The sequence below is a fragment of the Myotis yumanensis genome, unplaced genomic scaffold (assembly GCF_028538775.1).
Source record: "Myotis yumanensis isolate MYYU_CA2020_CCGP unplaced genomic scaffold, mMyoYum1.0.hap1 SCAF_16, whole genome shotgun sequence".
Classification (NCBI taxonomy): domain Eukaryota; kingdom Metazoa; phylum Chordata; class Mammalia; order Chiroptera; family Vespertilionidae; genus Myotis; species Myotis yumanensis.
This window is the reverse complement of record NW_027223767.1, coordinates 30,298,346-30,312,541: the sequence shown is the minus strand read 5'-3', so window position 1 is coordinate 30,312,541 and position 14,196 is coordinate 30,298,346. Positions and strand designations below refer to the sequence as shown.

General features: G+C 37.7%; 1 protein-coding gene across 3 annotated transcripts in view; it reads right to left on the bottom strand.

Moving 5' to 3' along the window:
• Positions 1-14,196, bottom strand: part of ACACA (acetyl-CoA carboxylase alpha) — a 259,649-nt gene that overhangs the window by 131,258 nt on the left and 114,195 nt on the right. For 2 of the 3 annotated variants that reach the window (XM_070393704.1, XM_070393705.1), the window contains exons 20-25: positions 13,805-13,939; positions 13,080-13,226; positions 12,589-12,777; positions 11,884-11,984; positions 11,064-11,152; positions 7,267-7,391 (exon numbers count right to left, since the gene is read on the bottom strand). In XM_070393704.1, the coding sequence (XP_070249805.1) occupies positions 7,267-7,391; positions 11,064-11,152; positions 11,884-11,984; positions 12,589-12,777; positions 13,080-13,226; positions 13,805-13,939 (786 nt within the window). Of the gene's footprint in view, positions 1-7,266; positions 7,392-11,063; positions 11,153-11,883; positions 11,985-12,588; positions 12,778-13,079; positions 13,227-13,804; positions 13,940-14,196 lie in introns of those variants that run through there. The other variant, XM_070393706.1, reaches the window with a different exon arrangement.

The following is a 14,196-nucleotide window of genomic DNA, read 5'->3' as shown; positions in this document are numbered from 1 at the left end:
AATCCAAAGAGGACCACACCAAGACACATCATAATTAAAATGCCAAGAGCAAAAGACAAAGAGAGAATCTTAAAAGCAGCAAGAGAAAAACAGTTACCTACAAGGGAGTATCCATAAGATTGTCAGCTGATTTCTCAACACAAACTATGTAGGTCAGAAGGGAGTGGCAAGAAATATTCTAAGTGATGAATAGCAAGAACCTACAACCAAGATTACTTTACCCAGCAAAGCTATCATTCAGAATTGAAGGTCAGATAAAGAGCTTCACAGATAAGAAAAAGCTAAAGGAGTTCATCACCACCAAACCAGTATTATATGAAATGCTGAAAGGTATTCTTTAAGAAGAGGAGGAAGAAGAAAAAAGTAAAGATAAAAATTATGAACAACAAATACATATCTATCAACAAGTGAATCTAAAAATCAAGTGAATAAAAAATCTGATGAACAGAATAAACTGGTGAATATAAAAGAATCAGGGGCATAGAAAGGGAGAAGAATGACAATTCTCGAGGGGAAAGGGGTATGGGGTGCGGGAAGAGACTGGACAAAAATCGTACACCTATGGATGAGGACAGTGGGGGGGTAAGGGCAGAGGGTGGGGTGGGAACCGGGTGGAGGGGAGCTATGGGGGGGAAAAAGAGGAACTGTAATAATCTGAATAATAAAGATTTAAAAAAAAAAGAATCATTCTACAATATATAAACATGGTGAATCCTTAGATGGATTAGAAGAAAAAAAGCAGCTCCTATAATACAATCCATGGTTTATTCAGCACGGGGTCCTTTCTCTCCTAAGAATTAAACATTGTTAAGAAAAATAACATATTTTGAGAAAAATTTTCTTCTCCAGTGGAATGTCAGTTTATTCCCTAAATTCATCCATGTAATTTTCATCTAAGCTGAAAACTGCAGGTGCAGGTTTTATAAAGGTCTTTTTGAAAGTTACAGAGCTATTTGTAGTAGTAGTTCTTAATATCAAACCACATAAAATATACACGTTCAGGTATAGTTTCCTCTACTTGGAATTTGAAATAATTGCCTTTATATTTAGTGAATTTTTATTCTCCCCTTACTATCAATAGGATATGAAAGATGACCAGATCCTAAAAGGCTTCCTGTTGCTGCTTTTTAATCTCCTCCTTACCTTGATGACCAGCCATTTTCTTGAAGAATCTCCATTCATACTTAGACCTTTCCCATCTCAGGGAGAGTCTTTATATTCCATGACCCCAGCTGTATAAATAAAAGCTTGGGACTTTTGGCCTTTGGAGCTGATGTGAATTTCCTACAATACTTTTTCTACAACCCCTACTACTTTCCACATCACAGTTTTGAAGTGCTCAACATCACTGTTCTGGAAAGAAGGCTTCTCAAACATTTCAAAGCAGGAATACTTTCTGGTTCCCCAATCCACCAACCAGAGCTCTGCTCCAACTGTCCAGAGTTATAAAACACATGATGTGATTAATAATTAAGGAAGTGCATGTTGTTTTCACCTATTTAACGCAGGAATTCACTCATATGAGGGGGAAGAAGACAAGCTGCTAAGTGACTATAAATCCAGGGTTTGGCTGAGCATGTAGTCAGTCACAGACCAGAGGACCTATCCCACCTATCCTAAGGCATAAACGCAAAGAGGAGGGAGAAAATGCACCTCATCATTTATTGAGAGCTAACAAGCAAAATAGAATTTCACAGGAATAGAGTGGGGCAAAAGTAGGTTTACAGCTGTTCCTATGTAAAGTAATACAAGAATTAAAAAAATACAATAAATTGTGTTTTAGAACCTACTTTTGCCCCACCCTGTATATAAAATAACCAAGAAAAGACCATAAAAAGACAGAAGGAAAAGAACAGATAGATAACAGTGGGTAAGGAAACCTAGATAAGATTTTCCTCCATAAATCCCTCTTTACTCATTGTTCCTAATAGAGAAAACATATTCCTTTCCAAGGTCCTTACTTCAATCATCACACTGACCCACTGAAATATTTAAAAACCTAAGAGATGTCCTGGGTAATGCTACTCTGCAAATAGCCAGGCTGAAGTCTCAACAATAACAACAAAAGCCAACATAACAAATGAGAACACTAGCCACCTACCCAACCATTTCCTTAAAGGAAAATCTAGGTTTACATTTTGAGATTAAACTAAAATAAGTAAGTAAAAATAAAGTTACTGTCTTGCTTAACTGCAGATCCTGTCCCAAGTTAAAAAGCAAAACACACAAAGCAACTTTAAAAAAAAACTTTTTAAATTCCATCTTTCTTCTAGGAGAGAAAGGGAGTGCGAAAGGGGGTAGAAAGAAACAGTATCTGTAAGAAAAGTGAACTATGGAGGTTAGAAAATATAGATTAGAAAATATGTTAAGATTAGAAAATGTATGACAGTCTTCCTGAGCTCTGTGATGAAGTACAGAAACCAGACCTTTCTGGGATGTTTATTCCACAGTAGGCATAAACCACTATTTCCATTAGTTTATCCTGACTTGGAAATTTTCCATTCAAATATTATTTTCTCCATTGTCATCATTAGTACTTAGACCAGGCGTGGGCAAACTTTTTGACTCGAGGGCCACAATGGGTTCTTAAACTGGACCGGAGGGCCGGAACAAAAGCATGGATGGAGTGTCTGTGTGAACTAATATAAATTCAAAGTAAACATCATTACATAAAAGGGTACAGTCTTTTTTTTTTTAGTTTTATTCATTTCAAATGGGCCGGATCCGGCCCGTGGGCCGTAGTTTGCCCACGGCTGACTTAGACAAAGATTGACAATAGAAACTTATGTGTAGAGTAATCTTCGCAACCCTATCTCATCCTTGACCTAGACACAGTGTAAATGTTCTTAAAAAAACAAACAAAAACCACCAGATAAAACCTTTCTGTTCATCAGAACTACCCATCCCAAGATACAAACATCCAAAAACAAGTTTAGGGTCCTCTTGCCTAAAAGGCAGACTTCCTTCGGGCAACTGGACAGCCCAACATCACCATCTAATCCTGGTGAACATTTTGCAACAATGACATGAAATGGTAACTATGTCAACAGATGTTTTCTCATTATAAAGCAGTTCATTTAATAAGCCTACCTGCCACTTTTGGGATGACAGGACGCTTGCATACGTTTGCAGACCCAAGTGAAAATTATTATTCAGTAATGGTTAGTATTGGTACTACACAGTATTTCTTGTTTTTATTCTTAACCCTGATGGTGGCTAAATGATGGGGAATATAACATACATGCTTAAGTATCAAAACCGTAGCCAAGCCGAACTGGTTTGGCTCAGTGGATAGAGCGTCGGCCTGCGGACTCAAGGGTCCCAGGTTCAATTCCGGTCAAGGGCATGTACCTTGGTTGCAGGCACATCCCCAGTAGGGGGCGTGCAGGAGGCAGCTGATCGATGTTTCTCTCTCATCGATGTTTCTAACTCTCTATCCCTCTCCCTTCTTCTCTGTAAAAAATCAATAAAATATATATTTTTTTAAAAACCGTAGCCAAGTTATACAGCTGACTGCCAGAAGAGCAGAAGGTAATCCAACTTGATCTTAGCATCCTAAGATTTGAAGGCAATCCAAAATGAAAAGAATGGGACCTAGTATGTAATGAGCTCAAGACATTAACTACATTTAGCTGGGTGAGCCACTAATCCCAATACCAGAAATGGTCTGGTAGGTTCTACCAGCCACAGCTTATTCAGGAAACCAGGTTCGCTGAGAAAAACATTTTTCTTTACCACACATTGGACAAAATTATTTGCAGTCATGTAAAGACGAGGGAGAAAAGGCACTGATCAGCATTTTCAATGATCCCTGTCTAAACCAAACAGGCTCACAGGCATGGCATTACTCACAAGGAAGTATGGTTTATATCAGCCGTGGGCAAACTACGGCCCGCAGGCCGGATCCGGCCCGTTTGAAATGAATAAAACTAAAAAAAAAAAAAAGACCGTACCCTTTTATGTAATGATGTTTACTTTGAATTTATATTAGTTCACACAAACACTCCATCCATGCTTTTGTTCCGGCCCTCCGGTCCAGTTTAAGAACCCATTGTGGCCCTCGAGTCAAAAAGTTTGCCCACCCCTGGTTTATATCATGTTCATGTGGACCATATCAGAAATAAGATATATAAGTAGTGAAGGGATAACTACTCAAGAAGTTGCTATGTACTACTTGGCTATCTAGACAGCTATGAGGGTGTTGATACATTTTACTGGTACAAAATTGCTTAAGTTGGCTGAAGAGCCGCCTAAATATCTCTTAGTTAGCATAAACAATGTCCTAAGCTGTTTCCTAGGAAATTAAATAAATAAGAAGAGCTTTCAAAATAATAAACTTACTGTTTGTCTTCCAGACTTTTTCTACTGTGGCATAAAATTTCTCAAAATGGAGAAAACTTGACAGAACTTTTGCATTTTACTTGATATTTTGCTATTCTAATAGGGTGAAAGATTAGAAGAAATCTGCTTTGTAAGTCCTTGAGGCATGTTATCACTAGGCAAGTTATGCGAATACCTGGAAGGGATGAAGGCTTCCTTGAAGCAGCCCGTGTTCCGTAACACTGATTCACAGAAGCCCGGATTTCTAGACTTCACTCTAGATTCAAAACCCCCAGAAATTATCATCTAGCTCAGCAAAGCACACCATCAACACTCCTACTTCTAGAAAGCAGGGATTGGAATGCCGGGCACAAAACCATCAATCAGGAAGCTAAAGTAAGCAAAGAAAGTGAAACCAGCTGAGAATACAAACTAGGGGATTCAAGTGCTGCCAGGTCCAGGTGATACCTGTAAAAGACAGACCTACAGAAAGAGGAATCCAAACAACTAAAATGGCTTTGACCAGCTACCACCATTAATGCAGACGTGGGGTGGGGGACCTGACCATTGCCACAGAAGGAGAGAGGAAGCCCATGTCATTAATATCAGAGCAGAAAGAAGCACATTTTGAGCTTTCATCCCTGATCCTTACATCACTGCTAGCAGACCCTCAGCTCAATCATATCAATTAACGTCTTGATTTCCAAATCTCAAAATGAGGTGAAAACAGCTGGTATTTTCAAGTTAACGATATGAAAGCCTACAGATCCTCCTATGTTTATCGAGTTTTGTTTTCTTTTTAAAAGAAAAATGTGAAATGCCAAAACAAAGAAAAGGACAAATCCATCTTTCTGGTTCACATCTTCAACCTCCTCCTCCCCCTTCTCCTCCTCCTCTTGTTCCTCTCCTCCCCATCTTATTCCTGCAAACCCAAACACTAACAAAGTGCTCAGCCTGTTGGAAAGTTTGGGTACTATCCATGCAGGTAAGAAGTAATCAGGATGACAAGGTGGGGAGAAAAAGAACAGCAGCAAGTCAGAGTCCCATTGGCTTCTGCCTGTCCGACTGGCAAAAGCAGAAAGCAAAGCCTCAAACCAGTTCTCTGACAGGGCCCAACGCCTCGGCTGCACCCCCGTGTAATTACACACTTGAGTGACTGGACTCTGAAGAAAATTGAAGGCCTGAGCTCCGAACAGCTGCCATTTTCTCTCTCCATCACACCAGCGTGATTACTTGAGAAATGAACAGCCCCGGCTCAAAGCTACTCCAGAATTCTCAGAGGAAATATGGCTCCGTGTTCCAATAATGAGATTCTTAAGGCAAGCGTTACTTACAATCACTCCGCAAAAGGAGCGAGCCGAGCCCCTATATCTTACAAATTAGAATTTAAGAAACCCAGCGACAGTCTTAGACGATCATTACTCTTCTGCTGCTCCAAGGATTCTGGGCTTTGGTCTATTTTTAGTGCAGAAAACTGTTAAGTCCTTAAAAAGGTAATCATAATAAAATGAAAACTCACCATAATTAGCTTCCTAAGAAGGCAAATTCCACCCCATTTTAGGGTCAAACAGACAGATTCTTCCACTCCCTTATCATTACCCTTTTCTATCAGAAAGTCCTGGCTTTATCCAAATGAGAATTAGCAATCTTTGTATTAAATTTTTTTTTAAAAGTCTAACTAGTCAGAGATTTCTTCCCTCTTTTGAGAAAAAAAAAAAAATCAGTCAAGTTGCCATAGATAGTATCACTTCTTTGTCAAAACCTGTCACTTGGGGAAACTGAAATGCTACATAGTGCTGATATATTTTTTCCTTTCCAATGCATATCCTGGTTTCCCCACCATCTAGCCATTCTAGAGTAGTAAAGGTAATGAACTCTCCCTACAATTAGATACTTTTAAAAGTGGGTATTCTAAAAAAATGTTATATCCTCTCCAGTTAACCAGCTAGGCAGATAACTGAATGAGTGGTGCTGTTGTGAGTTAGTTTCCCTTCATTCTGATATACGAAATAAAAAAAGCAGTGAAAATTTATAGCTTTTTTTCCTCCAAGAAGGAATGATGGAATTAAGGTATCAAAAATGCCAATTCCATAAAGGGACAAGAAAGGAAACTCTAGAAGCCAAACATACTCTAGTCCCCCAAAAAAGACACACATGAAGGAGCAAGGCAATTGTTCATGAGGTGGGGGACTCTAAGAACAGTCCTATTGTTCTCTGATTCCTAGAATTAACAGAAAAATCTAAGAGCGAAGGACTTACAAATCATCTTTAAAAATCCTTAAGACCACAAAAATTCCATCCACTAGTCAAATGTATGTTAGTCCTATCCACATCGACTAGTCTCACTGCTCATTCCCACTTTCTACTAACTTTCATATTACTAGGTTATGGGGACAAAATCATGTATCTACTCCCCAAACAACACTGAGCTTAGATTTCCATGTGAATAAAACAGAAAGGGACCAAAAAAAATGCAGAATACATTTAAATATCTTTCTTTGGTAGGGAAAGGGCAGCACTTGATTTCTAACAGTTATTTTTTGCTTTTACGTTTTGGACATGAGAACCATTGCTGATATTCATGGAACAAACCAGAGTTATAATGAAAAAGTACACTGGCTGGATAAGACTAAATTTCAAAGCAACTGTCATGAGTAACAACAGGAATGAAGAAGCACAGGTCATCTCTAAGTAGAATCAAGAGATCTGAGTCCCTGCACATGATTATATGCATAACAGCCAGAACAATTCTTTCCTGAGTGGAGCAGGTTCCTTCAGGTCAAGGACAAAGACAGATGTGAGAAATTGTTAATCCACAACCTGAGCCCCACTCATCTTACAATTATAAAAGACAGGAGCTTTTCCTCTGACCACAGCCACCAGAAGGAGAAATACTTTTTTTCATATTATTAACCATCCTTATAGGTTCTGAAAAATTGTACTCACAATAAGCATTGTGACCAGAAGATTCTTCTTGGTGACTTGAGCATGAGAAAAGATATAGTTCAGTACAGTGTTCATGTCACTCTTATTCTCCTCTCGAAGAGCGAAGACACATTTGTCATAGTGACCTGCAAGCAGCAAAAAGAATTGGTTCTCACCCATGTATGAATGTTCACGGTTACATGCTATTTGTTTTTTAATGTCTCTACTTCATCTGATAAGCTATGAGAAGAAATATCTTGAGAATTTTCTTGGAGGAGTTTGGACAGAATTGGCAGTCTGGTTTAGTCAAAGGAACAGTGGACTAGGAGTTAGGCAATCCAGTATAAGATCTGAGCTCAAAAGCCTCGCTCGGATCCCAATATCCTCTGTGCTCCTGGAAAAATCACTCTACCTCTCTGAGCCTGATTTTCATTAAAAAGAATTGAGAGGTGGAGGAGGGTGTACAGAAGAGACTAAGGGGTTGCGGACAAATCCAACTCCCCACCCTTACTCGAAACTCTCTCATAACTTCCTGGAATGATTTCCTTACAAGAGAGGGTTCTGCTGCTTAAAAAGAAATGTCAATACCATTAAACCCGATGATCTTTAGAGCCTACTCCAAGTTAATATTCTGGTTCCATGTCTGACTCACTGAAAGTGTTTCACCCTAACTGGAAGGAACAGTTTTAGCTAAAAATAAAACAATGCAAACTTCTCAACAACCACAAGGAGGATGGCTGCAACCTCTGGAGTCAACATTTTCCCTTGTAAGTCCATGAAACTACTAACAAATGCCTAGGAGGTCCTAATCCAAACGAAGGCACAGATCAAGGAGAACCTTGCGTTGAGTCAAAAGGTCTGCAGGGAGAGCAATTATGTATATTTTCACTGGCCTTTCACAAGGCCACCAGGGACAGGTTAGTTCTAGCCAGGAAAGCTGTTTTGCAACAGAAGCATAAGCTTCAGATATACTGTAGTGATATCCACCATGGGATATAAGTAATAATCACTTCTTTGGGAAACAGCTTACCTCAGAATTAAATTTCCAAATATAGGAGAATTAGAGTTTGAGTAATCTCAAGGGTGAGAATTTTACGAAATCATGAAAATACTAAATGATTATTGCCTCAGTTCAGATTCCATGTTAAGTTACAAACCAAAATAGTGGTATTCAAAATGCATTACCTTGGATTGATTCCCAGAATACTAAGGACACTAAACCAGGGCAACTCTGCTTTCATCTATTTTAAATATTAAAGATGGATGTAAGATTTTTTTCAACATGAAACTAAATATATTTGAAAAACAGTGGACTACAATATTTAAAAGAGCTGCCAATTTCATAAAAGACCCATTTGGAACAAAATGGAAGCTGTTTAAACCAAGAGAAGTAAAAAGGATATTTACCCAGGGAAAAGGCAGCAGAGACACTAAGCAGAAAGCAAGCAATGATATCAAGTGTTCTCTTTTTTAAAACTTTTTTATTGTGAAATACACACACAGAGGAATAAACATCTATCTTAAATAGAACATTTTTAGTACATTTGAAGGGTCCTATGTACTCCCCCTCTGAAACAGTTACTAAGCTGAATTTCATGTTAATCACTCTTTAACTTTTCTTTACATTTATCACAGATGTACACATAGTTTCATTTTCCCTGCTTTTCAAATTGGTAACAATGCAATCATTGTGTATGGATCCCTCAGTAACTGGTTTCTTTCCCTTAACATTACATTTTTGAGATTCGTCCTTTTGTTCACATGTGTACCTTTGTTCATCGATTCTCACTGCTGTACAGTAATCCATTGTAGGAATACACTGTACTAGATTTCAATTATTTATTCTACTTGTGTATATTTAAAGTGTTTCCTGTCTTTCTTACTATCATGAACAATGCTGCCACAAACAATCCTGTATATGTCTCCCAATAAACACGTGTTAGACTCTCTATAGTATATTACCTAAGAGTGAAACTGCTAGTTGAAGAGTATACAAAAGTTCAACTCTATTAAGTATTGACAAACCATTTTTTAAAATTAAATATTTAATGTTGAAAGTATTACATATACGTGTGGATCTATTTCTGAGCTATTATGTTTCATTGGTCTACTAATCTGTCCCTACACTATTATCATTTCAAATACCCTACTAAAATTTGTATTACAATGTTAATAAATCTACAAATGAATTCAGAGAGATTATTTTGCAAGTGTATATTCCTATCTAAGATTATGATTATTTATTTAGATTTTCTTTATTATTAACTAGTTATGATTTTCTCCAAAAGATACTTGTACATTTATTTTCTTGGATTTATTCCTTAGTATTTATTTTGGGTTGTTATTTTAAATGGTATATTGCTTTTCTAAACAACTGTTCTAAAAAGAAATACATTTGAATTTTGTATATTGCCTTTTGTATGTAGCAACCTTTTAAACTTCAAATAATTATAATAATATGTGGATTCTTGAGGCTTTCCAGGTAGATATCATACCATATCTAACAGTGGCAGACTTATTTCCTTACTCCTTTTCGGTCCTCATACCTTTCATCCTTTTTCTTGTCTTACTGCACTAGCTAGGACATTCCGTATGATGCTGAATAGGAGTAATGATAGCAGGTGTCCTTGTATTGTTCATAATCTTAAAAATGCTTTCAATATTTCACCATTATGTATCCTATAGATTTTTGTTGGAGAATCTTTAAATAACTAATAAAGTTCCATTTCATTCTTCATTTGCCAAAAGTTTTCATGAATGGATATTAAATTTTGTCAAATGCTTTCTTCCCCATATCTGGAGATGATTATCATGTTTCTTCCTCTTTTAAAGTTAATATTAATATTTTTTAATATTAATCGAGCTTACATTAGTGGTATAAAACCTACTTGGTTGTGAAGTATTATTTTATACATTGCTAGATTCAGTGTGTTAATATTTACTTGAGGATTTTTACTGGTTATGAGTGACTGAGCCATCCTTTAAAGCAGGGGTGGGGAATGTTCAGCCTGCAGGCTGTATAAGGCCCGTGAAATCATTTGGTCTGGCCAGCCAAGGCAACCACAGGCAAAACTAGAAATTCAATAAATCTAGGTGCTTTTTTCATAGCAACATAAATTTATATTAAATGAATTATATTAAGTGAATAATGTTATAAATATCCAAATGGCCTTTGGCAGAAAAAAGATTCCCCACCCCTGCTTTAAAGAATACAAAGGGAGCAAAAAAAATAAAATGTTATGTAATATTTCAAAGTATACGGTATTTCACTGCCATCTTGTGGCAGGAAGCAGTATCAGCAGTATGTAGCTTTACAATCTTAGCTAGGGTGTTTCACATTTAGAGACTTTATACATCATTTAGTGAAGCTCTTCAGAGAAAGCCAGGGATAAATTCCACCTAAATGGTACACGGAAAAGGAGTGGAAAATCTGAACCTTTTTCAGATGCCTGTGGTTCAATCCATGGATTAGCTGCTGAGAGGCAAGCTCTTCAGATAGGGTTTCTCAATTTCAGCCTGGTCATGATTCAACCAATTCTATACAAGGTCAAGAACACATCAACAGGGAATGCTAATCTCTACTAGAAAAATTATCTCAGTCCTTTCCTAGAAGCACATGGATTCACAATCTCATCAAGCTGTGTTTTGTTGTTCTTTCTTTGGCAGTGGTGGGTTAGAGAGGCTTAATTTTTAAGGGAGTGGTGAAAGGAGGAAGTGTTATTAATGACAAGTGTTAGCGACAGGATGAACTGGCTGGGCTGCTGCACCGTCCTACAGGGAAACTTTCTCAGATACAGTGTCTTCAGGAAGAGGCTTACCGTTCTGGAACTGTGTCTCTACTCGCAGATACTGCCTCAGCAGATCCATCACCACAGCCTTCATGTGGCCTCGGATGCCACTTCGGTACCTAGGCATATAGAACAAGTCTCCACTGAAAAACCTGATGGGCTAACAGTATTAATAACAGACTATTAAATAATAAACCCGGAGCCCAGATTTACTTTGTAGAGTTTCCACTGAACATGCTTCCCCTCTGAATATAGGACAGGACAGGGGCCAGCCTAAAATCAGCTAACCGGATTAATTCAAATCTCAAGCCTAAAAGAAATCTGGCTACAGACAAGATTTTTATATATATTTAAAAAAGAGAGAAAGAAATGGTGAATAAAAAAAAAAAAACTACTTGACATCCCTACCTACTTTGGGGTTCAGTTCCCACTGCTAAGTAGAAATGATTACCACACCCGTGAAATGGCTAAGAGATATCTGAAAAATCTACGAGTATCTTCCTTTAGTCCAATAGTTGGTTCTATAAGTTAAGAAGAAATGTTACATTTAGACCTTGTGCCAGAAGAAAAATTAGGGGTTTTATCAAAATTGCAAGGAAAAATAAAATGACATTTCTGTGCCTTAATAACTGACAGAAGGAAGTAGAATAGGAAGAAGTTATCACAAATATTGGGTGTAACAGTTAGCTCACAATTCTAAGATATTTAGAAGATAAAAGATATTTTCTAAAATATAAGTGCTTTCTAATTTATCTAAGTCAAACCTGAAGTAAATCTTTTTGTGACTACTTAGAAGAAAGGAAGGTATAAGGATGGATAGGTCCGGGAATGTGGAGTTACATGTAACTACCTCTGTACCAGTTGGACAATGCTCTGAGTGTTCATGAAGAAGACTTCCCGTTCAGATTTCCGGTTCAGTGTAGCTGCATGGCTATCTAGGATGTTGGCAATCTAACGTGTAAGAAAGAGAAAAAAATGAAACCCAACCCAATGAAGAGACCCAAAGCATTAACCTATATAATATCACCACTAAGAATCTTAATTATAACATGATAATTTCTATCTTTTATATGTAGGGAGCAGCTGAAAGTTACTGGGCATAGATTAGGGGCTTATGTTAAATAAGCAAACAACTTTTATTTCTTTTCACCCTTTCCCAAATGAGTTAATGAGTACATCAAAAAACCTACCAGAGACCATGACAATCAAGATATATCAAGGGTCAAGGTCAAAACTTTACTACCCGCTTGCCTAGCTTTACTCCCTACATGCAAATTTGCTTTAAGGGTACACATGCTGCTGAGGTGTTAAAGAAGTCTTTGATAATAAAACTGTGAATATCCCTCACTTTAAATTCATAAAGATATCTCTGATTTGGGTATATGTCCCTCATAACCACAGATACTTTACATGTCACATACAGTACTTTAATTACTGGGCTTGTATTGTGTGGCAGTTTTTTGAAGGACATAATGCTTAAAACTTTAACAGCACAACATCCAGAGAGTTAAGAAATGGTGGCCATTAGAAAATGATACTGTTGCTCTATAAATACCTGCTGGCTGGGAAACTGACAGAGGACTGATGTGATGTTGCTAGCATACTGAGCCATTTCCTTCTTGATAGACTTCTCCACGTTGGGGGGGATGCGGCCAGAGACACTGGTCATGATATCTTGCAATTCTAGGAGAGGTAAGGAGGGATCTCTGAGGGTCTTCATCAACCGCTCTACCCAGTCTTTTACCTAAGAAGAAGGAAATAATAAAATAGGATCCAGACAAATTAACACAATAAAATGATATATATCTGAATTCACTATCATATAGTACTTATTTCAAAATTGCAATAAAAGCTTCTAACACTGCCCAATCATATGTGAAGTCAATAAAATGGATAAGAAGCAAGGATTTAAAGACTTCAACTCCCTAAACTAAAGGGGAAAGAGGTCCATCTAAAAAAACATTCTTTTGGAACTTTTAAACTATCTTGGAGAACAGGTACCTTACCTTATTTGTACATCCCTTCCCAAAGAGAAGTGATTCATACCCTGCTGCTAAAGAAAGGATCTGGAAGGCAGTATCCATTCATCACGTTGACCAGATTGTCCAGGACATAGTGGAACACTCGATGGAGCTTCTCGCCTCTGAGTGCTGTGCTCTGGATCTGTGGCAGACTGCCGGTGTGAAGCTCAGCCTGTCAACCCAATGAGAAATCAAGTCATCCCCTACCTTCTATGCAGGGTGCAAACATACCACTGCAACTTAGAATCATCATTCAAAAATCAAGACATCCCTTCACCATTTGCAACTATAAGGAAAGAAGTCAATGGAGGAAGCATCATAAAAAAAAATTCATAGAATCTTATTATCATAATAACTCCTGCAAACTCTAAATTCATAATACTATAAACACAAAAATAAGGCATACGATCAGGGGGAAAAGCTTAAGAAAAATTGGCAAACCAACCATAAAAATCATTTGCCCCTCCAAATTACCCGTCATATGTAATTAGCTCTTAGAAAGCAGTATTTTTAAAATATGTTTTTATTGATTTTAGAGAGAGAGGAAGGCAGAGGGAGAGATAGAAACCTCGATGCATCAACATTGATCGGCTGCCTCCTGTACGCCCTCTGCTGGGGATCGAGCCCACACCCAGGCATATGCCCTGACCAGGAATCGAACCTTGACCTCCTGATTCATAGGTCGCCGCTCAACCTCTGAGCCACACCAGCCGGGCTAGAAAGCAATATTAAAAGTCCCTTCCTACTTGCCTGCTGGACCTTGCTGGGGTTATCCAACTGCATTTTGGCTATTACACAGCCAGGGTCAAGAGCTGCTCCAGGCCGCTTGACATAATGAATACAGCCAGACTCTATAGCTGTTAAGGTCATTACCATCTTCATCACCTACAATGAAAAATAAATAAAATTAGAATTTAATCTCTCTTTACACAGATGAATGATTTAAGGAGGTCACTTTTCCCCTCATCATCTAAGTTGGACTATATCTTACTCAATCCAGAAAAATGGAAATCTATCAAAATCTCCAAGAGATTACCAAGAAAGGCCATTAGAAAATCTCTCAGGACCTAGCTTTAAGGATTAATAACAGCTACTGGAATTTCCTATTTTTAACTGTTTAAATCCATTTTTTCATAATTTCT